Source organism: Bactrocera neohumeralis, chromosome 5, assembly GCF_024586455.1.
Source record: "Bactrocera neohumeralis isolate Rockhampton chromosome 5, APGP_CSIRO_Bneo_wtdbg2-racon-allhic-juicebox.fasta_v2, whole genome shotgun sequence".
Taxonomy (NCBI): domain Eukaryota; kingdom Metazoa; phylum Arthropoda; class Insecta; order Diptera; family Tephritidae; genus Bactrocera; species Bactrocera neohumeralis.
Genome location: NC_065922.1, coordinates 27,751,531 through 27,778,767, shown reverse-complemented (window position 1 = coordinate 27,778,767; position 27,237 = coordinate 27,751,531). Strand labels below are relative to the sequence as shown.

The following is a 27,237-nucleotide window of genomic DNA, read 5'->3' as shown; positions in this document are numbered from 1 at the left end:
AAATATTGTTCAAGAAAAGGCTACAATTCCGAACATATTGTTCTGATCGGACCAATGTAGGATTTAGTTGCCACACATACTAACCGATCAAATTCAAAATATACTTGGATTGTGGTGGGTTTGGAAATTTAATCTTAGGTGCACCTGATATAGCTTTCCCACGAATAAATAATATAAGATTTTGATTATTACCCTTGTATGCTATAAAATTGTACCTGTGAAGGGTTTTATAGGTTCGGTGCAGCCTTGTTTGGAAAAAACCTGTGCTTTATATGATTATTGTTTTTACAAATGATAATTCAACTTAAGCTTTTAAGTCTTGGCTTTTAAGATTCAGTAGTAAATTCAGTAAAAAACAGCCTTCTTAAAGCTTCCTTAGAGTAAACTTATCACGTTCAAAGATAGAATTTCTCTGCGAATTGAAGGTCGATATCATTCCTATTACATTTCTCCAAATTATTTCGACCATAAAGAAAATAGTTTAAAAGCAGGCGTTACCGTATTTTAATACTCGCTACTTTTCTAATCTTGGCTTCGAATTTACACCTATGAGGTTTTCATATGGGCGCAGCTTAGAAGCACTTCCGTCAATACGCTGAGGCGGTAGCAGTCACTGTTAGCGTAAATAAGTGAGTGTATATTAGTGTTTATTAGTCTTTTCGCGACTAGACGATAGATATACAAACTTATTGTGTGTTAAGATGAACAGACACACTTAAATACAATGTTGCATTATTCCATTGTTCACAGTTCGATATGCATACCAAGCAACTGTGGAGATTGTTGAAAGATGGAGAGTATGAAATGTACAAGTAAGCTGTAAGCTCTTGCCATTCACTAGCAGAGTGATTGACAGTTAGATTCACATAGTAGAGAAGTGATGATTATATATGAGAATGCACATGAATTTATGTATACATAAATGTATGTATGTACATTAGCAAGTAAAAAAAAATTATATTTCGATATATGTACATACATATATATATTTACAATTGTATCACAATATGTGGGTAACTATGACTACAGCGAGTGGGCTTTATAAAAGGCTAACGGCTTCCTATTACTTTTAAATGAAGTAAATAAAGAAGATAAGAAAAAACGTTAACTTCGACTGCTCCGAAGATATAATACCTTTCACAGGAGCATTTCTTATAGCATAAAAGGGTATAAAAATATATGGATCTTGATTTTGATCGGTCAGTTCGTATGGCAACTATAACCTATAAGTTCGATTTGAACTATATCTTCAAATAAAGAAGTTTTAATTTTTTGACATGGCAGTTATACATATGCCAATTTACAGGACAAATATTTTATAGGGTCTCCGACGTTTCCTTCAGGGTTTTACAAACTTCGTGACAAACTTAATATACCCTGTTCGAAGTATAATAACTTATAACGAATATAATAATATAAAGAATTCAGAATATTTAAGCGTAGTGTGTATTGGGAAAATATTTTTTTAAATTCAGTAGCTATTTTTTACATTTTGTTTAAAACTATTTTATTTATTTATGTACTTACATACGTATATCTATAGATTATTTGCTGAAGAAACCAATTTTCAATTTTCCAATCTTTATTATGAAACTGCCGCAAGATATTGCAAACGATTATGATAGTCTAGCCACCTTAAAATAAAAAGGATATATGTACATATATTATATTATATATGCATAATTTTTTGTCTCACATATAAATTATGCAAACAATTTACTTATTTTATAGACATTAGCAGACAAGTTGCCGCAAATTAGCATTTTAATAGGCTTAATGGGAATATTTTGTAAACTATTTCAACAATTATCTCAACTGAGCTCGCCTAAAAGATTGCAGTTCAATCTGCTTAAAGCTACTAAAAAATTACTTTTTAAATAAAAAATTAAGGAAAGACTAAGTTCGGCTGTGACCGAACATTTTATACTCTTGAAATTTACAAAGGTCAAAACCAGGGAAATTTCATGAGGTGCTGGAAAAATTTTGTACCAAAATATGTTGCAAAAGAATTATTATATGTACGTATATATTATTCGATGAAATCGTGAATAAAATACAATTAAATTTTATATTTTCTTGACATATATTGGAGGTACAATTAATATACCACAGACTAATAAAAATGTTCCCAAGGTTTCATCAAAGTACCTTACATGCAATCACTAATCATATGGAGTGAAGTCAGCCAGATGTTCGAAAATCCTTATATTAGTTATATTTTCACCCAATTCTATCTATTTTCACTGTTATTAGTAAACACGCTCTTTCTTTGACATGTTGGCCGATATATGCGCTATAAAGTCATCCAGAAGTTTGATCTTTCTATTAGATGTATGGAATCTGAGGGAAGTATTAACACGATTCAATCCATTTTTGACAAATAGACATACTATTAACAGGAAAGGATACTCTATGAATTTTAATTATATATCTCAACATTGACCAATATTTTCGATAAAAAGTCAATTATACGTACTGGAATGCACATATTCCGTACCTATGTAGGGGATTGAATGGTTTTGGGTGGATTTGGACAATTTTTGGTCATAAAGTGGCATACTTTAAAGGAAATATTAGTGCAAATTTTTGTCCCGTTATATCAATTTCTTCCTGATTTGTGTACCTCTCATATCAGCTCGGGTGTAAAATTCAATGTCTCTGGCATATTACTAAATATATATACATATCATAATTTAGTGCTTAGTTATGGCACTTTCTAAGTTCTCGGTTAATGTCGTTTTGTGGGCGTGGCAGTGGTCCGATTACGCCCGTTTACGAACGTGTAATTGTTTTTGCACTAAGGAACCCGCATACCAAGTTTCATCGAGATACCCGGATTTCAACTTTTCTCGTCATCCTTATAAGATCAGGACCATATAACCCTATATCTATTTCGCTTAGTTTTAGGTAATACGTACAACCGTTACGTGAACTATTATATAGTACATCTGGTTACAAGATTATAATTAGATTATATCGCGTATCATACTGTGATAGGCGAAGCTTTTTGTATGTCCAGTTAACTTTAAAGTGATTCAAATAAGGATATTTCCTATAATGACTTTAAAGAAACTAGGTACACATATTGCCCATGGAAAGCTTGTAATTTATTTCATAGTTATTTGTTAAATGATCTTTATATTTATCATACACTGTTTATATTATTTATTGGTTTTTATAAATTGCTTAGTTTAATACAAATTATGAGATAATCAACTGCTTATCGCCCTATACACGTCATTCTATTGTTATTTTTAACTAATGTATCCAAAGCTAAGAACAAAATTGTGTCATTATGGGAAAACTTGTTTTCTCGCTCTTTACACATTTACAAACAAAAGGTGTTGCCATCTTGGCTGAATTCAAAAAAATAGTAATTGACTCATTGCTTAATGTATGCATTATGGTATGTAGGTATAATTAATCCTTGAATATACTCAAAATTAAATTGAACTCGGACATATGTATCAACTGGGCCCACAAACCCAATGGATCAAAGTTTTGTCCTAGATCAGTACAACCAAAACTCATAGCGCGGTCCCGAAGCGAATTTTTTGAATTTGATTTGATAATTTTCTGAAATCCAATGTACTAGCTCAAACATCTACAATTTTATGCAATTTTCTACCTAACCTAACATTTTCGAAATATTATATTGCTTTTCTAAAGTTCTGTTCTAAAAAAGCATTTGATGAGCTAATTAATATTTCAAATGAAAACGGTATTCAACCATGGCAACACTAGCCTGAAATATTTATAACTGTTGCAACAATTTTCCAGTCGCTCCGACCCGTTTGTCTTAAGTAATAACCGTTGGCGTGTGTTAAACACATTAATGAGACTGCCACTGAGTTCTACATATTTTTGTGAATGAATTTTTATAAAATTGGCACGTGAGTGAATAATAGAGTGAGCGCTGTGAAACTATGGTATCACACGGCAAGATCAGCTAGGTACTACGTAGCGTATATGTGAACGTATAGACAAAAACTTGCATACATGTTAATTAGGGCGGGAATAACAGGCCCACTTCATACATATGTATGTACATATGCACAGCTGTCTAACAATTACCACAATGCTTGCTTAACGAGAGTTTGTTTTTAAATTATCTGATCGCTTGTCTTACTATATGAAAATATTCCGAAAGCAATTATGCAATTTCGTAGACATGTGATACTTTTTCTTTGGCACATGTTCATACATACATACATATGTACATACATACATATGTATATAATTCGTATGTAGACGGATCACTCTTCAGTCAATCATCGAATTGATGTCAAAATTTTAAATGTGTGTCATATAAGAAAATTTTATATTTATTGCGAACTTACAGAAATTCTTAGTAAAAGCAAGGAGGAGGAGAGGAAACTAGATAAGTACGTCAATAATTTCAGGTTCTAAATCGACACAAATATTAATAACAATAATCTGAAATTGAAGGCTCTTACTGTTTAAAAAATTGTTTTTTTTTTATCTATTCCTACTATTAGGTAATCAGCAAAGTATTTTTATCAAAAATGATGTTCGTTGGTGTCAACATAGCGTTTTGTATCTATTTGACGTTGAACGTTAGGGACCTTAATTTTATTCAGTTTGTCTTTAGACGCGTTCTGACAGGCCAAAAACTAACAGAAACTTTTAAAAAGTCCAACATTATGGACAATATCTTCTAGTAGATAACTTTTTTTAGCGTCGTTGGAGATTGCATGTAGCTCATTTTAATTCTTATCTTCATGAATTTTACTATACGCTACTGTAGAAAGATTTTTCAATTTAAATATCGTTCGTCGAACCATTTTTTTTTCACTGTCAGTGTTTTAAATTGTTACAAGTTATTCAAAGGGGGTACCATATCAAGAACGGCCATCAACTTCAAATAATGATGAAGGCATCAATAAAATAAGGGAATTGGTGCTTGAAATCGCCGATTAAAAGTCAGAGATCTTACTGGCGTCGTTAAAATTATGAACAATGTCTTACTATTTTTTGCTCATAAAAGCATACATAATATATTCTAAAATATGTAAAAATAAGAATAAAATTTTTATACAGTTGATAAAGCAGTTTATGATTTCAAATTGGTATTACATAATTTTAAAAGTAGCCGTTTTCTGCCTTGATTAATCTTGTTAAATCTTGTATTAAAATGCTACTCAGTCAAAAGCAATGAAGTATACTCGTAGATTGATGCTTTATGAGTTTTAAAATACTATCCTATGTAAGAGGTTCAATCTAAAAGCTCATCAAAACTTTTTTAAAGCACTTATATAAATTACATTATTTTACTAATTTTAAGGACAGAGTCATGACATTTTAATCACAATGGGTAATTCAATAAATCAAATATCTTTGCAATAAGGGTTTTTAAAAATTTTAGTATATTTATGATTTTAAGAAATAGTAATAAATATATTCTAAGAAGAATCAAGAAATTACAGTTTTTGACCGAAACTATGAAAATAACGTTTTTCAGGGATCAATAAACGTAATTATATACATACTAACGGAACAGAACTCTATAAAAAAAAGAACAATTCATTCCTATTAATTTAACGAACAGTGAACTCAGCCCCAAAAATAATATACTATATAAAAGAAAAAACGGAATTATTTAAACCGATTCTAACAAACAAACATATATGACTTAAGAAACTTATAAAATATGTAAGTATGGAGATATATTCAAAAATATGTGTGTTAAATAAACAATTTCGCTCTCATTCTCGCTTCACAGTTTTCGATGATGAAGTCATAGTAATTTAGAAACGAAATTCCATCATCGAAGAGTTCCATCAAAAACAAACGACACATACAACAAAAATACACACAAATATATGTATGTATATGTAGACATAAGTTTTGCGGAATGCTAATAAAAAATATAAAGTCAACAAGTTGCCGTTTTTGTTTTTCTTTTTTTTTGTTGCTGAAGATAACAATTATCAAGCACCCACGTCAGCGTTAATATACATATGCTTTCAAGTATCGCAGTATTTACCAAACATACCATACATACACGCACATACTCATGCATATACATACATATTTATGTCTATCTTGATGTACATATTTTTATTTAATGCTTAGTAAGCACGTATTGGCAAAAAAGACGTTACCTAATTTAAAACGAAATATGTATTTTTTTTAGTTTTTTCTTACACAAAAAGCTTAAACAATGCGTCACAACAATAAAAAGCATAACAAGAAACACATACATACATACATACATCATGGGGGTATGTATGGGAGTATATAGTTAGAAATATATGTAAGAATTTTTACGTATGTATGTACATGTGTATATAATCTGATTTGAAATGGATATGCATATTTATATAATATAGTCTGTATCTGTACTTGTCGATATGTCCACTACCAAAATATAACTTCAAAGATTTAAAGCGTTTTATATGCAATTTATGTGTACATATTTGGAGTTTCTGGCTTTCAAAGTTCGTTACTGTCCATTGGTTATTTGTGTATGGATTTCAGTGCACATAAATAATGCTTTATATACTCGTATGTTTTCTGCACTTTTACGGTAAAAATCATTGTTGTTTTGTGCGCCAATTTGTAGTTGTCATTGCTATAGCTGCCGTTACTATACATTTAGCAAGCGATCGGCATTGAGTTTTCGCCCAAATTAAGCCAGCAACGCGCTACAGATTTCCCCATTTGAAGTGATCACCAACCGGCTTAATCGTATTTCTGTATACACAATGTACAGAGATGTATTAAATTGGTTTTCATTGTTGTTGTTTATTTCATCAACTTTGATCGGCGATCTCATTTGTATGTATGTGTATTAAAATATATGTACATATGTATGTCTACCAAAGTATGTGTTTGAAAACAAAAATATTTGTGACATGTTTGTCAGTCAGTTTGCCAATTAATTTAACGATTTTTGCCCTTAAATGGCAACACTTTCGTTCAAAAGTATGTATGGGTATATGCAACTAGTCGGTATGTGTTATTTATCAAATTTTTAGGTGCGGGATTTAATGCACTTATTACTTGTATAACGATTATGCACTGGATGTATAAACATACATATGTAGATATGTACAATATATCTAAATGTGAAATTTTCTAATTTGTAGGCAGGCATACAAACGAGAAATACGGTGTAATGCTGAAAATTACAGTGAAACACTAGATGACTAAAGGTAAACAAAAATTGTACACACATACATATACACTCACATATGCATATAATATTGATAGAATTTTACATTTTTCAATGTTGATAGAAGTTTACAATACTAATTAGGGTTTATTTCGATGATGTTTGTTCCTTTGCTCGGTTAAGGAACAAAGTGTTATAAGTTAAAATGATTTTAAAGCCCGAATATATACATATACATATACATATATATATTTTCCGGTAGTTCCCGAATAGGGTATATTAACTTTACCATGAAGTGTGTAACACCCAGAAGAAAATGTCGTAGACCCCAGAAAGTATATGTACATATATGTATATAAACTTTTTTATTTGACAATTTATTATAAAATATAACTGTCATACAAACTGAACGATCAAAATCAATTTCTTACATAGAAACTTCGGTGCAATCGAAGTTAACTTTTTTTGTATTTTTTTTTTATTGTTTGAAAGTTGTTTAGTATTTTCCCATTGATAAGGATACATGCACCAAAATTTGCCGCAATCTCAACTATTTCTTGATTTTTTCTATAACACACTGTTATAACAAAATGAAATGGTATCAGAACTTTAATAAATGTCTCACCGTAATTAATTCAGTCAGTATGCAGGCTCATAAAAATAGATAGGTATTTTATTCAAGTAGTAGTGTGAAAAAAATTTACAAATTAATTAGGAAAAATTAATGTCTTTGTTAATGTTTGATTTTTTATTGTAAAAAATACAAAAACAATTCCTAACCTGCAATGTGATAAGAAGTAACCTTTATCCAAGACTGACACTATATTTATCAATCAGCTGTTTAAATATACATAACTACTGATCGAATGTGACCAAGCAGAAGTTTTTTGGTTTTTGAGCAAGTTACTTTATCATGAGTATTTGAGTGGCCTAAAGCTTTCAGTGAAGGTTGTGAAGTCATCATTAACTGACATGCGTTAAAGAAAACATCGAAAAAGTTAAAGAAATGGTGCTTGATCTTCGTCGTTTTAGCGTCAGAGCGATAGCATAGGATCTCAACATCCCTTATGGATTAATATTTTGGATATGAACGGTGTTAATGTCCGATTCGTATCAAAAGACCTGAGTCTATTACAAAATCGAAGTCGACTAGAGGTCTCAAAAGATATGTATGACAATGTACATAACTGAATGTTTAAAAAGTAGCCGCAGTTAGCCTTTAAACACGTTTTTTTTTTTTTTCAAAACAGCATTTTTCGAAATTGTTGTAGTTATAACTCGATGACAAATGATCCGATCATTATGAAATTCGAATTCTACATATGAGCACCCATCGGTGTTCTGATCTGATCAAAATATATCATTCGATTTGGCATGGAAGGACCAAAATTTGTGGCAAAATTCAACTTTTTTTAAACGAAGTCAATTCTTGATTTTTATTTGATCCGGTTTGATTTGTACAAAGAATATCTTCTAGTTTAACTAGAATTTTTTTTAAGTTTCATGGAGAAGCCCGGAATCACTGCAGCAGTGTAGGACCTTAGCGCTATCGGAGAGCGCTCGTGTAACAAAAAATATTTAATTTTTTTACTGTTTATTCTTGAAACAATTAAAAATATACCCCAAAAATCTCAAAACAATCGATTTAATATTTTTTTTAATTCCCAAAATCAACGTTTTTTTTGACTGTTACATTAGGTATGACCCTTAAAACGGAAAAAAAGATTTGTATTGAAATATATGTATATGTACATGTGTTTTTTTTTTGTTGTCAGTTAATTTGATGTGATGACAGAGTTATTAATGAAGTCAATATGACCATTAAAGAAGTTCATTTCAAAAGCTACATAGATATTACACTTCAAAAGGCCTTCAGTTAGGCCACAAAGCTCATTAGTGAACTTAACTGACTTTTGACAGATGGCAGAGAAAAATACTGGACAATTCAATCACCCCTGCACAATAAAATGTAATGTCAGATGTAACATTCTGGTGGCTATGAAAATTATTTCGAATGTCTAAAGTGGAATGAAATCTTAATTTTGTGAATTTATTGTGAATTTGACCAAAAAGGTTTAGTTGACTACAACGCCAACCAAAATTTTAGCAGATAAAATTTATGTAATTCTAATTTAAAAAGAACCAACATGAATTTCAAGCTCTAGTAAAAAAACGAAAAATGATAACATTTGACAAATAAAAGCTTTCAAATTGATAGTTAAGTTTAAGTATTTATGGCGCAAATAGTTATTGGTAAGGCGTTATTGGTAGAGTGTTGACTCATCAAAGGGGGGAATACAAATAAATATAAAATCCGAGACATTAAAAAATTAAAACGCACACACACGTATGCAACAAGGTGATTCATCGAATACTCAAGTGTATGAATCAATAATCAACATTTGAATCACTTGAAAAGAGTGAATAATGTGGAATACGTTACGACAAGAAATGGAGAAGTAATTGTGTTTCCGACAAAGTTGAAGCTGTTAAGCTATCCAACCGATTTTCGTTTAAAACTTTATTTGATGACGTAACACACATATGCAAATGTACACAAATACATATGTATGTACGTAAATTGGTATATGAGCCTTAAACAGATGTTTACGCAAATTAAATAGCCCTTTTACACACCGCAAACACAAACTGAGTAATTTTAATTTGAAAATAACGTTACATATGCAAAGTAAATGTCATTTACGATAATTATCCAAGCGCCATACTTGACAGCAATACTCATTGTAGTTGGAATGATTTGAACTTGGCCATACGATGCTTATCAACAAACGTGTGCAACAACAAGTGTTAGTTTTTGTTGTTTTAACTTTTTGCGGACTGTCTATCGTATTTAAGTGTGTTCTGCTTAATTCAATTTTTGCTTATTTTGTTTCAAAAGCAATAGCTTTTACTACTATTGCATGCGCTATCTGTATCTTTATTTGGATATATACAAACATACATAAATATGTACTTAAATGTATTAATACGACGCTACAAGTGTAAAACGCTGTTCAACGACCCATTCATGTTCATTGGCTGCCACCAACACAAAACTGGTGTAACTGGATTTTATTATATTTTGATTTTTCTAATGACTTACTGTCAGACACATTTTCATGCATGTAAATATGTGCATATTTATATATAAATGATTTAACTTGCTGTATATAAATGACTTTCGCATGCTCAAATTTGTCGAGATGTTTTACTATAAAAACGATTCGATATTTAATTTTAATTAATTTTCCATGAAACTAGCACTTAATGAGCGCCAAGTAATCAACTTTTGTTATTGCCCTATTCATATACTCATACTTATGGTATGTATAGTATGTACGTACATGCTGCTAGCAAATATAATTTCAATATTTCGGAAATACTCATAAAAAATATGACTGATTGTTGCTGATAAGCAGTATTGTGATTTTTATAATTAAAATATTTTGGATCAAAAATTAAATTTTCAATTTTTTATTCCAACACTGGGATTAGAAATTATACTTTTAAGTTTTAATTCCAATTTTGAGAATAAAAACAAGAAAAAACGTTAACTTCGGCTGCACCGAAGCTAATATACCTTTCACAGGTGCATTTCTTTTAGTAACTATGTGTTCAGTTTGTATGGAAGCTAGATGCTATAGTAATCCGATCTGAACAATTTCTTCGGAGATTACATTGTTGCCTTAGAAAATAACATATACCAAATTTCGTGAATATATCTTGTCAAATGTGAAAGTTGTCTATACAAGAACTTGATTCCGATCGTTCAGTTTATATGGCAGCTATATGCTATAGTTAACCGATCTGAACAATTTCTTCGGAGATTACATTGTTGCCTTAGAAAATAACATATACCAAATTTCGTGAATATATCTTGTAAAATGTGAAAGTTTTCAATACAAGCATTTGATTCCGATAGTTCAGTTTGTATGGCAGCTATATGCTATAGTGGTCCGATATCGGCCGTTCCGACAAATGAGCAGCTTCTTGAAGAGAAAATGATGTTTGCAAAATTTCAAAACGATATCTTAAAAACTGAAGGACTAGTTCGTATATATACAGACAGACGGACGGACAGACGGTCAGACGGACATGGCTAAATCGACTCAGCTCAACATACTGATCATTTATATATGTATATACTTTATAGGGTCTCTGACGATTCCTTCTGGGTGTTACAAACTTCGTGACAAACTTAAAATACCCTGTTCAGGGTATAATTAAAATTTCAAGATTGTTTTCAAGGTGATAAGAATAAAAATTACAATTTCTAATTCAGATTTCGGGATTAAAAATTAAAACCTACATTTTGAAGGCAAAAAGTTTTTTAATCAATTCGTAATCCCAAACAACTTGGATTACAAATTGAGAAAAGCTTTTTTATATAAACATTGAAGTAAATTGAAAGCTGGAATGAAGGAGATAGAAAAATAAAAGAGTTACATATTTCTAACTAAAACACTAAACGTGTAATTAAAAACAACAAAGAAGAGCTATATATGTGAATAATTTATTAAAAATAAGCTTACATTTTTGAAATTTAGCCAAACCTTTTTTAAAATATAGTATAACCAAATGTCACATTTTTCTTATTTTCCAAACCGATATTTGAAATTAAAAATTATTAATAAAATTTTATTCCAATTTTGGGGATTACATTTTTTTCATTCCGGTATTTGGGATGACATTTTGTTTGTCAAACAATATCTCAAAAACTGAGAGATTAGTTCCTTTATATGCAGGACAGAGATGACTAATTTGTCGGTGTTTTGTGCAGGGTATTCTAAAAAAATACGTTGACATTTTGTTTGTCAAACAATATCTCAAAAATGAGAGAAATGCAGGACAGAGAGAATAGTTAACTCAATGGAAAAAGAATGAAAAATGAAAAAAAGCAAAAAATCACGTTAACTTCAGCTGCACCGAAGCTGTAATACCCTTCACAGGTGAAGTGTAATTTCTTATAGGGTATAAAAGGTATTAAGGAATATAAAAAAGAAATTTATCTTGATTTTGATTGATCAGTTGCTGTTACATATGAATCCGTTAAAATACGATCTGAACAATTTATTCAGAAATTTTATCACTGCTTTGGATAATAATATTATGAAGAAGCTATTTAACAACTATGTATCTATGTATATATGTATGTATGTAAAAACAATTAAAATCTAATCTGAAATTTGTTTTGAAGTCTGCTAAACGAAACCAATGAATACATTTTATTTTTTTATTTTGACGTGCCAATCTGAGTTGTGTGGATATACCTATACATACACATGCACACTTGTATTGTAAAAGACTAGATATGAAAATGGTGGCTTAAGTGGCATTCAATATTTGGCAGGCTGTCACTTAACGGTAAAACAAACAATGCAAGACACAATAGAAGCTCCAATCGACCCAGACATTGAGCGTTGCGTCGATGATCAAATTTGTTTATTTGTTCATTAAGAGTTGCTGAATGAAGTACAGTACATACATATGTATATCGTCACCTGAAATGCAAAATAACGTAACAACATTTAGGGAAATTTACAGTGGCATGAATGAAGCACGAAATAAAATGGAACATGAGTGAAAAAAATTTTAATATTGGTTAAAACGAGTTTATATCTAAGCGCAGAACCTGAAAATGTTGGACACATGTAATTTGAAGTAGTGAATCGTAATCAATAAGACACTCAATTTCGAATTTTTTGATGATACGTTATTTTGATTTTCAGGTGACGATATGTATGTTTTGCGCATAAAGGTAAAAAACAAAACAAGTTGTAAAAGTTTTCGAATATTTTAATAAATTTGTATTGCTGCAATTTTTTATATTGAGAGTTTTTCTAAAAAATGTTTGTATTTTTTTCTAATTTTTTAAATACGGTCTGAAAATCTTTCAGTAAATTAAAACAAAAATCTAACCGTTTTATACATACTTGTACATACATACTATACATTTTCAAAAGTCTTTAAACGCTCAGCCAGAAAACTTCAATTGAACACTATAAGTAGATAGCTATAATAAAACTACTTACAGTGCACAATATAAACAAGGTTCATATTCAAATACATACTATGTATGTATGTATGTAACCATGTACAAAACGTACAAGCAGACAAAGAAATTTCAAATGTCTCATTTCGCAAATTTCTAAGTACTATGCATGAGTACTACTCCTCGCGCATTCATCACGCTTTTGTTGAGGTTGCAAATAAGAGGCTGCTTTTGTTGACACTGTTGATATTGCCTAACTTTTCATGATTGACACTTGTTATCATGGATGCATGTTTTCGCGAGTAACCTCTTCTTCCCAAGGTTATACGTGTCTTACATACTACATACACATTGGAATAGTTTTTTCTTCTTAATTTTTCAAATATTTATAACTACTACTATAGCAACATATTGCATCAGAGAATAGATTTGTACAAGTTACGGTTATTTGTAGCTGTTGAGACAAATTAGGATAGATCTAGGATTCTATATGTACAAAAATATATCAAAGCAATAAAAAACGTTAACTTCGGCTGCACCGAAGCTAATGTACCCTTCACAGGTACATTTCTTTTTGTAATTATGTGTTCAGTTTATACGGAAACTATATGCTATAGTAATCCGATCTGGAGATTATATTATTACCTTAAGCAGTAATCCATGTCAAACTTCGAGAAGATACCACGTCAAATGCGAAAGTTTTCCATACAAGCCCTTCATTCCAATCGTTCGGTTTGTATGTCAGCTATATGCTTCTTTCAAAATTGCATTATTTCTATGAACAATAACTCATACCAAATTTCGTGAAGATATGTACATACATACATACATACATATGTATATCGTCAAATGAGGAAGTTTCCCATGCAAGTATTTGATTCCGACCACTCAGTTTGTATGGCAGCTATGTGCTATAGTTAACCGATCTGAATAATTTCTTCGGAGATTACATTGTCGTCTTAGAAAATAATCTATACCAAATTTCGTGAATATATCTTGCCAAATGCAAAGGTGTTCCATACAAGAGCTTTTTTCCGATCGTTCAGTTTGTATGGCAGATATATGCTATAGTAAGCCGATCTGAACAATTTCTTCGTATATTACATTATTATCTTAGAAAATAACATGTGCCAACTTTTGTAAAGATACATTATGAAATATGAAAGTTTTCCATACTTGACTTCGATCGTTCAGTTTGTATGGCAAAATCTGAGGGACTAGTTCGTATATATACAGATAGACGGACATGGCTAAATCGACTCAGCTCAACATACTGATCATTTATATATGTATATATACTTTATAGGGTCTCCGACGCTTCCTTCTGGGTGTTATAAACTTCGTGACAAACTTAATATACCCTGTTCAGGGTATAATTATCAGAATGATGAGTGAAGTGATTTCAGTATGCCTGTCTGGCCGTGCAAGCTATAAATTCAGTACAAATCGAGAGATGTTGATGAAACATTGAATACATGTTTCTTGGCACTCTCATAAGGTTTTTAATACAGAATGGGAAAATTGGACCATTTCCATGCCCATACAATTGACCTTGTGAATCCTAAGGACAAGCTAAAGAATAAAGTTCGATAATTTAGTTATTAATTAATTTAAAAGAACTCAAATTTAGTACTGGAGTCAGGCAGGGAAGAAGCATGTTTAAAAGCCGGTAATAACCTGATATACAATATAAGTATAACTAAAATATCATTGAAGTTATTGAAACAAAATATTCGAAATTGGCCAGGAATGTGATTAACTTGCATTTAAGTGTTCGTATATATGTAAATGCATATGTGTTATATGTACATACATACATTTAATACATATTTGTATGAATGTAAGAGAAATGTTTCATTACCCTCATCCAACTTGCTGCTGATATTTGCCTCTAAAACCACATTTACTTTCGAGCGCATCTTTCAGGCCATTAGCACACAAACTACCTACATAACTATCAACTAAGCGTATGTACATATGTATTGTTGCCACAGTAAAAAAAAATAATGAAGAAACTTGATTAATTTGTTGGAAATTGAAAATTATTCACATACATACATACATATGTAAGTATGTATGTATGAAAATGACTCTTGCCTTGAAATTCAATGACCTTGACAATGCCTTTTAAGGCGCTGTCTAAATGTTTCAGCCTGAAAATTTTCTACAAATAAAGCATTAACATACACAGTTGTCTGTTTATAATGATTTAGTACAATATATCTTGGAGTGTACTCTACGCTCATTCCCAAACTGAATTTTTTGATTATCTGAAGACTGGTTAAAAGTAATAAAGTTCAAAGGAAGCAAGAAAATAAATACATATGTATGTATAGCAAACTCCCGTAACAAATTGTATATGAAATGTATGTATTTATTAAATTTTATAGCACTCACAGCTGCAGCATTCTACTAAAATTGTATAGTATTAAAAAAAACTGTCACATTTTTAAAATTTTTAATTACTATTTTGGAGTTTAAATTATCAATTTAGTCATACAATTTTTTACCAAAAAAAACCCAAAGCTGCTGTACACTTATAAAAATAATCAACCAATAAACATTCTTTCCAATCCATGAATAAATTTTCTAACAAATTTGTAAATGTAAAATTTTTTAAACCAAAAAAATATTTCGCGTTGTCCAAATTATTATTTTTTAACCAAGAAGAAGAAAAACTAATAGGTCTGATCGATCTCACCTAATATTTGGCTCTTAACCATTCATAATAATAATTCAATATCCATAATAATGTCGATAAATAAATACGTAAGTAAGTATGTAAGTTTACTTTAAATATACAAGTAGATAGTAGTTCCCTAACTTCCCTAACTTATTTGGAGTCGACTTTAAAAAGACTATAACCACGGGCAGTAGCACAGAAGATTATACAAATATTCTCAGAAACAGGAAAGTAAATTAGTCAGCTGGTAAAACTGACCATTGCACACATTCGTTACCGGCAACGCCTTGATACCGACTCGGCGTTTAAAACCATATGCAATTCCGCGTGCACGCATATGTATAGTAAGCTACACACGATTAAATAGCAAATTCATGTGTATGGAAAGTAAATACAAAAGTATCCAGACGGTCTTTATCTTTAAAACCAAATGTGCAAGGGTGCTCAAAAATAACACTATGCTTCTTGCAAGAAGCGATATTTACGTACATACATACATATGTACATACAGGCGTTAAATCGCAAGTACACATTGTGTGTTGTAGCGCCATCTTGTTAGTCAACATATAAGACATAAATATAAAAAACGTTTCAAATAAAGAACCGATGAGATTTTGCAAATTTTATGAATGTGATATATAGAATATGTACATGAATGTATATATACATATATACATATACATATTTATACTATATGATATTTGTTGCAGATACGTACATACTTAATTATAAATATACATGCATGCATTTATGTACATATACATATGTATATTGACGTTAAACAAAAATATTTACTTCCATATCTAGTTGTGAGTCACAATGAAATTTAAGCCAAACTTGTATGCATTGCCCCTCATGCTAATAGATACATATGTATGTACATACATACATCTACATACATACATATGTATGTATAGGCAAAAGTGCGTGAGCAAGCAAAGAATCATACTTATTATATATGTACATATGTATGTATGTGTAATCCATTGTAAGCCTTTGAATAAAATAATGTTAAATACCGCATTATTGTATTTTTAACTAAAAATAACATTAATTCAATTATTTTCGTTCTTAACTAGCAGAGTATAATTACAAAACTATTGTCTTCTAGTCAAAACTACATATGAAACGTTAATTTTGTAACCGAAAATCAACTTTAAATCCCAAACAAAATAAACGAAAATTTAAGCCGACATTTCTTATTCACTTTCCGGCTTTCCCCTCTCAAGACGGCCTTTAGCAAGAAAAAATTTTAAACTCTCTCTCGCGTTTAACATTACTTTATTGCCTCCTTTTTTGTCTGTACGGGGAAAAGTTGAGAGCAAAGTAGAGCTTGCAAAATATATTTCAATGTTGCATATTCCAATACTGAAGTGCAAAGGGATAAAATATGATATACGATTTTTCAGTTTTTTAGAATATGTATGTAATGTAGTAATACCAGAAGTTATTATTTTTCAACATTAAAGGAGATATTATAAACTTGTAACATACTATTTTAGATATGTACATTAGTATCAGAGCATATATAAATATATATACATCTACACAATGGGCTATAACAGAATAACGCCGATCATTCTGTTGTTATAATAAGCCAAATTTCCTATTACTTCAGGAAGAAATCACATTTGTGTTGATATCACGAAAATTTCATAAAAAGCAATAAATAAGAAAACATAAAATATATATAAGATATGAATAAAAACTACCTACAATTTACCCATAGGCGTTGATAGTCGTATACTATTTGATTATTGAGGGTGCATGGCTCACAGAAACAACACTGATTATTCGTATTTTTCGAGCAAAGAGAGAGTTTGAGTGCGAACAACCATTCGACAAACCATGCAGTGCATCTCTCTCTATACGCTATCGCTATACTGTTTACACTTACACCCTTTTAAGCTGGGTAAAATGGTAAGCGAGAAATTCTCTAGTATCTACGACCGGCGATTCCACATCCATATATGGTAAAAGTTAAAGTCTCTACTGATAAGGAGCCACTGGCGTAGTTGGAGCCTTTATAAGAGCGTGTTAACGTGTTTTGCTATCATTACATTTTGCGTTCTTGTAGTGTGTGCGATACAGAAAGGCACAGCAGCAACTCAACACAAAGTCCAAAAGACTTCAAATAATATTAATTAATTTTAGTAAACTTAAAACTTAAAAAAGTAAGTATTTTAAAAAGTCGAAACGAAACATACATAAATTTGTGAAAAATTCTAAGACTTAATTCAAAGTGCCAATCGAAAAAGTGGGAATGATTTAAAATATACAAATGTATGTATATATATATCTAAACTAACCGGTGAAATTTGTTAACGATTTTAACAACTGAGGTTTACGAAAACGTTTGGATTAAAAGAAATTTTCAAAAAATTGTATATGAATTTTAAGGAAGTGAATGCTCTGAAACTAAAAAAATTTATTATATAAAGTGAAATTATCAAAGAACTGAAATGATTAAAACTTGCAAAATGTCATGTGCAGAAATCATAAATTTAAGTTATGCAATTAAATTCTGGACCTTGAGCGTAATAAGTGTGAACTTGATAAGATAGTGCTTCACCTTATCACATTTGCAGTTTACCCACCTGTGTGAACACATTTGATTATGTTAGACTGTCTATTGGTACTTAAAAACCTACATCTACTATCAGATGGAATCACATGGCAAAAATTATATTCAACGGGTGTGGCACCTTACCTGCATGTTCGGAAACGGAATATATTTTAGGTTCCAATTGTGCGGCACTTCCGATTTATTACATACATATGTATGTACATACATGCATATGTACATTGGTACGAATGTGTATACATACATACATATACATAAATACATACATAGGTACATTTTGTATGTAGTAGCATGAGTCAGGCTGGAGACACCGTAGAGGTAGTAGACAATGACCTCGCCAACGCCCTTGTCGTCTTTACATTACCAGTAACTCCCACGTTAACTGTTCATTGTTAGCACGCCTGAACATGTTTCACTCGAGGAGTTGTGCCATAAACACGAAAACTTTTGTATGCAGTGTAGTTTTTGAATTAAAAACGATTTCACTTTCATTTTAATACAACTTTTCACTGAAAGTTATTTATAACAATGCAAAATCACACACTTTTTGCAGATTCAATTAGAAAAGAAAGTTGACTGTCGGCGGCCATCACAATTTACAGTTTTAGTAGTTTTTTTTGTATTACACAGCTGTCTCTTTGTGAACGAGAGAAACACATAATGGTGTGAGCCGGCTTCGACATTAATATTTCCCGCATACAGAAATATACAAACACACAGCCCATATGAGTGCATTTGCGCAAATGTAAAGATCGAAAATTATTGCACTAAGCGCTTGAATTTTCGAACATACACCAAATAACTAGATACTTCGATTCATAAACTATAAAAGTTTAAAGTAAATAACTCAATGGCTAAATATTAAAACTATTGGTTGTGTAGGTGGGGAACTAGCTTGGTTTCTAAACATGGTTATATTTGCCGCACCCTAAATGACAGTCATAATACATATGTATAAGTATGTATATACATAACCATATGCAATATTGTATATCTACATATACATATATTCAACATACATACATACATAAAGCATATGTATGTATAGAGTGGACAACGCTGCCTACATTTGAACTTGACTCATTTTCTGCTCTTCCGCCCTTGTCCTTTCTGCACTCTTTAATTCAAGAAATCCAAGTTTTTAACCGTTAATTCGTTTCAGTTAGTTGCCTTTACAAAGCAAAAAAAAAGTCAAGCTATGCATAGATGCACACTTATATTTACATACATGCATAAAGAATTGTAGCAAAATGCCGGTTTTGTCGAAGAAGCTCTTTTATGGTATCGGCTGGTAACATCTGTCCCCTCCACTTAATCTTTCTTCCACTACTTGTGCTCCTATAGTAGTCTAACTCACTCACACCAATTAGTTGTTCACGCGCTACAAACATGATAAATAGAAAAATGAAGTTACTTCTTTTTTGCCAGTAGGGGCAATTCGAGAAATCGCTTTACGATTTTTCACTGCAGTACAGCAAACATGACCATATATGGTCACGAAAATGGTATCGCTTATACTAGAGCTCCGAACTGCTAGTGAGATTAGAGAGCGAAAAGTGAGGGTTAATCGAAAACACGATTCAGCGAGGTAGTTTGATATCTTGGGAGTTATTGCGCTCTCAGTCACTCTATTGTACAACGAACTGATGTTCAGCCGGAAAGAAAGAGTCGTGTAGATTTCTGTTTCGCTGACACTCTCCTCGTTTATTTTCGAAAAAGCGGAGAGGTGCACTCGCCACTCGTTTTGTTCACTCGTTGATATCTAGAAATTTTAACTGACATTTTTTACTTAACGGCGTCCCATTCGTTGTTGGACTGTCAAAGTGCTTAGTTGAACTTCTCCAATCAATTTTCAAGCTGAGATTTTCTGGTTTGCCAAGTCAGCATCTTAAAAGAACCGTGAAATTTTAACAACGCTTCTAGTGCGTCGATTTACGAATTTAGATTGTGTTTTAAATTAAACTTCAAAAAGGTGAGATATATTGTGCGAATATATTCATACCGGTTTTGTAATAAGTTTTTTTTTTCACTTATGTACATACATATAAGTGTACTATGTATGTACATATTGATCCGGCCGGCATTCGGAAACGATTGTGATAGTTATCCGTTTTTTTTTTTTGCTGAATATTTTTTCTATTTCTTTAAGTCGGGCGTTGCCCTTTCAAAATGCTTGCATTGAATTTACCATTTTTGAATGGAAGTTTTAAACATTCGCACAATTAGCGCAGATTTTAAATTATAATAATAAACAATTATATTTGTGTTATCCAAAGTGATTTTGTTTTTTTTTTTTTATTAATTTTTAAAATTACTAGATTGCTTCGATTTATATTTCAAAGGTTGTCACATTTATGCTGAAATTGTAGTGAATTTTATTGAAATTTCATGTTTTCCTCTATATTCGCGCGGTTGCTTGAATATCGTTTTGTAAATAAATTCGCTTTTTCCAAATTATATATTGTACCAAAAAGACTTTTCGTTAAAATTGGCAATAAAAAGTCTAAACTTAGTTGTGACTTTTATAAGGGAAAGGAGTCTAAAAAGCGGCACTTTAAATTAAAAAGTCAATCAATATATAGCAAATTGGATTTTGTAAACTTATGCGTGTATTTCAGTACTAATAAAATATTTCTTGTTTTTGTTTTCAGAAAACAAAATGTGTGACGAAGAAGTTGCTGCCTTGGTTGTTGACAATGGTTCCGGTATGTGCAAAGCCGGTTTCGCTGGTGATGATGCACCCCGCGCTGTTTTCCCTTCAATTGTGGGTCGCCCACGTCATCAAGGTGTGATGGTTGGTATGGGACAAAAGGACTCATATGTCGGTGATGAAGCACAGAGCAAACGTGGTATCTTAACCCTGAAATACCCCATTGAACACGGTATTGTAACCAACTGGGATGATATGGAAAAAATCTGGCATCACACCTTCTACAATGAACTGCGTGTCGCTCCCGAGGAACACCCAGTCCTGTTGACTGAAGCTCCATTGAATCCAAAGGCTAACCGTGAGAAGATGACACAAATCATGTTCGAAACCTTCAACACACCCGCCATGTATGTGGCCATTCAGGCCGTACTTTCCCTGTATGCTTCTGGTCGTACCACTGGTATTGTGCTGGATTCTGGTGATGGTGTCTCCCACACTGTTCCCATCTATGAAGGTTATGCCCTGCCACATGCTATCCTTCGTTTGGATTTGGCTGGTCGCGATTTAACCGACTACCTAATGAAGATCTTGACTGAACGTGGTTACTCATTCACAACCACTGCCGAACGCGAAATTGTTCGTGATATTAAGGAAAAATTGTGCTATGTCGCACTCGACTTCGAACAAGAAATGGCCACCGCTGCATCCAGCTCGTCATTGGAGAAATCATATGAATTGCCCGATGGTCAAGTGATCACCATTGGCAATGAACGTTTCCGCTGCCCAGAAGCTCTCTTCCAACCATCATTCTTGGGTATGGAAGCCTCCGGTATCCACGAAACCACATACAACTCCATCATGAAGTGTGATGTTGACATCCGTAAGGATCTGTATGCCAACACTGTGCTTTCTGGTGGTACCACCATGTACCCAGGTATTGCTGACCGTATGCAAAAGGAAATCACCGCTTTGGCTCCATCAACAATGAAGATCAAGATCATTGCACCACCAGAACGCAAATACTCCGTATGGATCGGTGGTTCTATCCTTGCTTCTTTGTCTACCTTCCAACAGATGTGGATCTCGAAACAAGAATACGACGAATCCGGCCCATCAATTGTGCACAGGAAATGCTTCTAAATTGGTTAATGGTATTTTACATAACATAACCAAACAAAATTCTAGAATTTTAAAGCATTTTTTTAAGTTTTCATTCAAATGTATTATTTTCTAATTATTTAAAATGTTACAAAAACTTGAGAGGAAAGAATAAGATTGGCAAACTCTTCTTGTCATCCATTCGTCTACGTACGAGTGAGACATGAGGGGGACATTATAACCAAAAATCTAAAATGTCGATTTTTTTCTTTATTTGGAAGTTTTCTAAATTCAAGCGTACACAAATTAATAAGTTCCATATGAAGTTAGATACATCTTCATTAATGCATAAACACACATTTCACAAAATGTTTTCATTAAATTTGCATACATACATATGTATTCATGTGCACCATAAGCATAAAAAGACGTTTTGTGTTCTAATTCATAAACACCAAGTTAGTGCTCAAATAGAAGCTTACGCATGCGTACAAAAATTCGTAGCTTCAAAATGACGCAACTTTCCATTTTTATACTTGCAAACAATGTAATGAATATTTTTAATTTCATTTTGATTTTAATTACATGCGTATTGATTTTCTTACGCTAAAATGTTAATTAAACAAAAAATTACTAAAGACTTGAACAACAAAAATATTAATAAAAAAGAAATATTTTCTTAAACAAGAAAGACTTTGCCATCTGGCCCAATTTTTCATTATTAAGATGGTAAGGTGCAGTCTGAGAAACATGTACCATATGCATAACTTGTGACCATGTACCATCTCGTGGAAATTAAGAATTTTGGTTTTTGTTTCCACAACTTTGCATATGTGTATATTTTTCCAACCTATATGGTTGAGATTTGATGTAAAGAAGATTAGTTTGCGAAGGATGGATAAAACGCATTAAATTGCCACTACAAGTATAGGACAACAAAGAGCAAGAGAATAATTGTAATAAATTTGTCAACAAAAATAAACCAAGATATATAAAAATAAAGTATGTATCTTTTTATTACTGTAAAATAGAATTTTCATAGGAAATCGCTAAACAATCCATTTGGACTAATTCAAAAAAGGTTAGATTTTTTTGATAGACGATGGTGCATTAAATACATGATATGATGTGTTAATGTTTTATTCCAAATGAATTATATAGACGAAAGTGTAAGATATTTGAATTATATGAAAGTAGCATAAAATTTATCATAAATAAAGTATGCTACGAAGCGTAAAATCAGCACACTTCCGATTAACTTGATGAGAAAATGCAATACTTTGTAGATTTTCATGCGTGTTAATGCACCTTGAGAACATGTTGCCGGTTCTTTCAACAAAAATACCCTTGCGCCACGTATACCCGTGCGGAAAAATTGTTCGTAATCCAGATCTTTGTATTGTAAGAATCCAAATTTATCGCTTCAGTATTAGAAAGAAATTTTGTAGTTATTAGTAAGTTCACAGAAAGTTATATAAACAACAAATACTTACACTTCGGACTCTGGTACAAAAGAATTCAATTCATAGAAATTGTCGTTCTTGAAGTCCCACTGAGTGGTTACGAAGTAATGCAAGGCTAATGTGGCAGCATAAATACGTCGTTGCAATTTTAAAAGGCTGTAAAATGGGGTAGGTACGAAATACAGTTTTTTATAAATAATTTAACATTACTACTGACTTACAATGGTTTTGTATTAGTAAACCGCAAGGCAAAATCTGCAAATATTGCCACCAAAATATGTAGAGTAAAGAACTGAAATCAATTTAAATACATCATTTTTCAATTAAAAGACATAATTATCCTTTCTACAAACAACAATCCATATATATTGTAGAGAAATATTTTTTACTACATACCCGTATCATATTCCACACCGGGCACCGCGTTATGCTTCCATCTGGTACCCACAATGTCTTTTCAAAAGGAGTTTCTTTTATAACTTTTTTGCCGATTTCGATGACTTCGCCAGTTGTTATGGGGCAAATTTTTGAAGCAGCACCATTAACTACTTCCAGCTTCGGTTCATCATTATCTCTAATATTATCGAATACAAGTAGAGAATATCTTTTATACCCTGAAATACAATATTATACTTGACTAACCTATCCTCAGTACCCTTACGATACGTAGCAATTAGCATGGCACGCACAACTACATCAACTGGTACAAAGTCGGAAATAATGTTTGGTTCACCATAGCTAGTACGGAATATACCAATGCCACAAGCAACTAGCATTCCAATGGGGCCGTTAAAGTTATCCACCCACCCAGGAACAGGTTCTTCAATCGATGAAATAACTGCGAAAAATTTAAGATGTAGCCAATATGTAATCAATGTAATTAATATTATTATTATACCTATTGAAGGTCGAAATATCATTAAAGGCAGTTTGTCTTTATACTCCTTGATAATTTGTTCGGCTAAACTTTTCGTAAATGTGTATGTGTTTGGCTGGAAGTCGCCGTATCTGGATATTGTGCGAAAACAACAAAACTATTCATTATTCGAATAATAAAACAGCTTAGAATCACTTACTTTAGATTGAAAACGTTCAACAATTCAGTATCATAAGTTTCGGCCAGTTTAATAGTTGTGCGCCAATCTGCATAAGGTGGGTAAAACTAGAAACACATCGGATTTTTCTTTTATGCTCCTATTAATAATAGACAAGCCATACCTGTTCCTCAATAACTCGTCGATTTGGATAACAGTAAGTGGTGGAAACGTGCATAAAGACCTTCAGATGCTTAAGAGTTTCTGCGATTTTGATCAACTCATAAGTGCCGCGTGTATTCATGAGAATAGCATCGCGCAATGGATCATCGAATCTGAAAATGTGTTCAAACGAAATTACTATTTGTTAAGTATTAATTTATTTATTTAAATATATTTTGGAAAATGTAAATGTATTATTTCAAGACGCAAAGTTGAAAAGAATTTTCTCAATATTAACCACATTACAACAAGAATTTGTATTATAAATAATTTTTTTATTTGTATATGTGAAGTATAAATAGTAAGTAATTCGAGTTTCCGCTACTGGCGGAATGGAAGAAATAACGCGACAAGTATATAAAATGTTTTTAAAATTATATTTATGTATTGTAAATAAGGCAAAAAACATTGTTCTTCGCAATATGACTATTTAAATAGAAGCAACTTTACACTAAATAATTAAAAAATAGGTTCAATTCAATTAAAAGATACATTTTGAAATAAACAAAATGTATACATACATATATAGTATGTACATATGTATATGAATTCATGTGTTAACATTACCTTACACTAGCAGCTGAATGGTAAATAATGTTCACATTTTCTAATCGTCTCAAATCAGATGCACAAATGCCCAAACCTAGTTCACTACAATCACCTGCAATAGCATGTACTTTCTTTAAGTTTTGAGGTTGTTCTCGTCTAAGACGGGCAAATAGTTGAGAATCTAATATATTATTTAAACGCTCTTCAATAGTTTTTCCTTTTTTCGGTCGTAGCAGGACGTAGACGGCACCTACATTTGTGCAAGAGCGCAAAATTTTTTCAATGAGGCCCTTTCCTATAAAACCTGAAAGTTTTTTTAAGACGTCACAACTTTATGTGGATTATATATGATTTTCAAACTTACCTGAGCCCCCGGTAATAAAAATCTCCTGGTTTTCAAAAAATTGTGATATAAGCATTTTATACCTAAAAGTATTAAATATTACAGTTGAATAAGTATCTAAGAATTGTTGAAAGTTTATATATAATAATACATATAATTTTAAGCACAGCGAGCTGTCTATGAAAAGCGCTTTTGTAAGCAGGGTTCATTTTAATTGAACTCTATGATACGATTCGTATTTAAAATTATATGCATATTAAGATTTTCAATACGAAAACGTTTACATTGTACTTGGGTGCGTGATAAGAGCCGTTGACGCAACAATCCAATTTCAATTAGCATATTTTTGTCGTCAAAAACTTATTATAAATGCAAATTTGGAATTAACGGTACGTTAACCTAATCTTCTTCAGATATGAATAGTAAAAACACATATTTAAATAATTAAATTTTATCTAAAAAAAATACCATTAGCCATATATGTACATATGTAAGCAGGAGCTATTTTGGGAAATATGGAACTTCCACTCAACACAACTGCATAAATTTCATTATTAAATAGTTGAGGATGAAATAAATCAAAATTCAAATATACCTATATAAATCAATTATAACTTCGTTTCAAAACTACATACCGGGATTTTAAAATTTTTAACAACTGCAATTTTTTGCACACATGATTTTTAATTCGTTATCCGAAAAAAGTTAAAAACAGTTGAACAAATTTTGACAGATTTTGTATTATAGTCACAATTTATGCACACTTTGCTTAAAAGGGGATAATATGTTTTTTGATTAAAAATATATGTAATAATTTTTCATTTTGTATTAAAAACCACACTTTCAATTATGAATACATACTGTTAACTATGTATATCCTGTTGTGGCTGTATCCCTGTTCAGTAAAATTGAGCGGAAATAGCTTCACACTTTGTCACCTGTGTACTTCGGAATCGTCCAACACAAACTGATTATAATTCTAGCCCTGGCGACTTTATTTCTGAAATCCATTTCGTTTAATTCCATTTTTACTAGTTCATGAATAAGTTTAAATTGGATTTTGCTGGAAAGCAATAAACGCAAATTACATTTAAACATACATGTTTTAATTTTTGGTTTTCGGTACATTTGTACATAATATGCAATAGTGCGTATGTGCAAATGAATTTCGATTCATTAAATTAAAAATAGTTACTTTTTAATGTATATAAGCTAAATAATAATACAAAAATAAAGTATTTTAAATCACAGGCATAGAAAATTAAATCGATAATTTTGAACAAAATTAATCGATATACAACTTATTTCATTAATGACTAATTATAGTTAAATATAGTTTTATAATATTTTGTATGTTTATTAAGTATTATATTTATTTAAAATTTAAATAAAAACAACTTATTTATTTACTGGTGAATATAAAAGTTTATTCATATTCATATAAGAATTAAATCCTAAGAGACGATTCGCAAACTACCCGG

General features: G+C 31.4%; 2 protein-coding genes and 1 long non-coding RNA gene across 4 annotated transcripts in view; 1 reads left to right on the top strand and 2 right to left on the bottom strand.

The window, feature by feature from the left end:
- The window catches only part of LOC126759793 (uncharacterized), a 32,046-nt gene extending 12,772 nt beyond the window's left edge, over positions 1–19,274 (bottom strand). The window contains exons 1-2 of the long non-coding RNA XR_007667075.1: positions 18,524–19,274; positions 1,528–1,634 (exon numbers count right to left, since the gene is read on the bottom strand). This is a non-coding gene — a long non-coding RNA (uncharacterized LOC126759793). The remainder of the gene's footprint in view (positions 1–1,527; positions 1,635–18,523) is intronic.
- On the top strand, positions 17,867–22,400 carry LOC126759762 (actin, cytoplasmic A3a). Of its 2 annotated transcripts, none has more exons than XM_050474866.1 (2): positions 17,867–17,987; positions 21,049–22,400. In XM_050474866.1, exon 2 carries the CDS (start codon positions 21,057–21,059, stop codon positions 22,185–22,187), a length of 1,131 nt encoding a protein of 376 aa, XP_050330823.1. In that variant the 5' UTR covers positions 17,867–17,987; positions 21,049–21,056; the 3' UTR covers positions 22,188–22,400. The 2 variants fall into 2 exon arrangements, with proteins under 2 accessions (XP_050330823.1, XP_050330822.1); XM_050474865.1 differs by lacking the exon at positions 17,867–17,987 and adding an exon at positions 20,197–20,369.
- Positions 22,100–26,818, bottom strand: LOC126759753 (putative fatty acyl-CoA reductase CG5065). Its single transcript, XM_050474854.1, has 11 exons — positions 26,618–26,818; positions 25,778–25,839; positions 25,432–25,717; positions 24,827–24,977; positions 24,685–24,770; positions 24,507–24,616; positions 24,251–24,446; positions 24,005–24,182; positions 23,830–23,900; positions 23,639–23,764; positions 22,100–23,566 (listed from the first exon to the last, which is right to left on the bottom strand). The coding sequence occupies exons 2-11, from the start codon at positions 25,830–25,832 to the stop codon at positions 23,329–23,331; spliced, it is 1,497 nt and encodes a 498-aa protein (XP_050330811.1). The 5' UTR covers positions 25,833–25,839; positions 26,618–26,818; the 3' UTR covers positions 22,100–23,328.
- Positions 26,819–27,237: the final 419 nt, after the last annotated feature.

What these genes read in the sequence shown, in the direction of transcription:
- LOC126759762 (XM_050474866.1), top strand. Translation starts at nt 21,057, where the DNA reads ATGTGTGACGAAGAAGTTGCTGCCTTGGTTGTTGACAATGGTTCCGGT.
- LOC126759753 (XM_050474854.1), bottom strand. Translation starts at nt 25,832, where the DNA reads ATGCTTATATCACAATTTTTTGAAAACCAGGAGATTTTTATTACCGGG. An exon ending in CATTCAGCTGCTAGTGTAAG is followed by an intron (nt 24,978 to 25,431) that starts GTAATGTTAACA and finishes ACACATTTTCAG; the next exon opens with ATTCGATGATCCATTGCGCG. An exon ending in TTGAACGTTTTCAATCTAAA is followed by an intron (nt 24,617 to 24,684) that starts GTAAGTGATTCT and finishes CACAATATCCAG; the next exon opens with ATACGGCGACTTCCAGCCAA.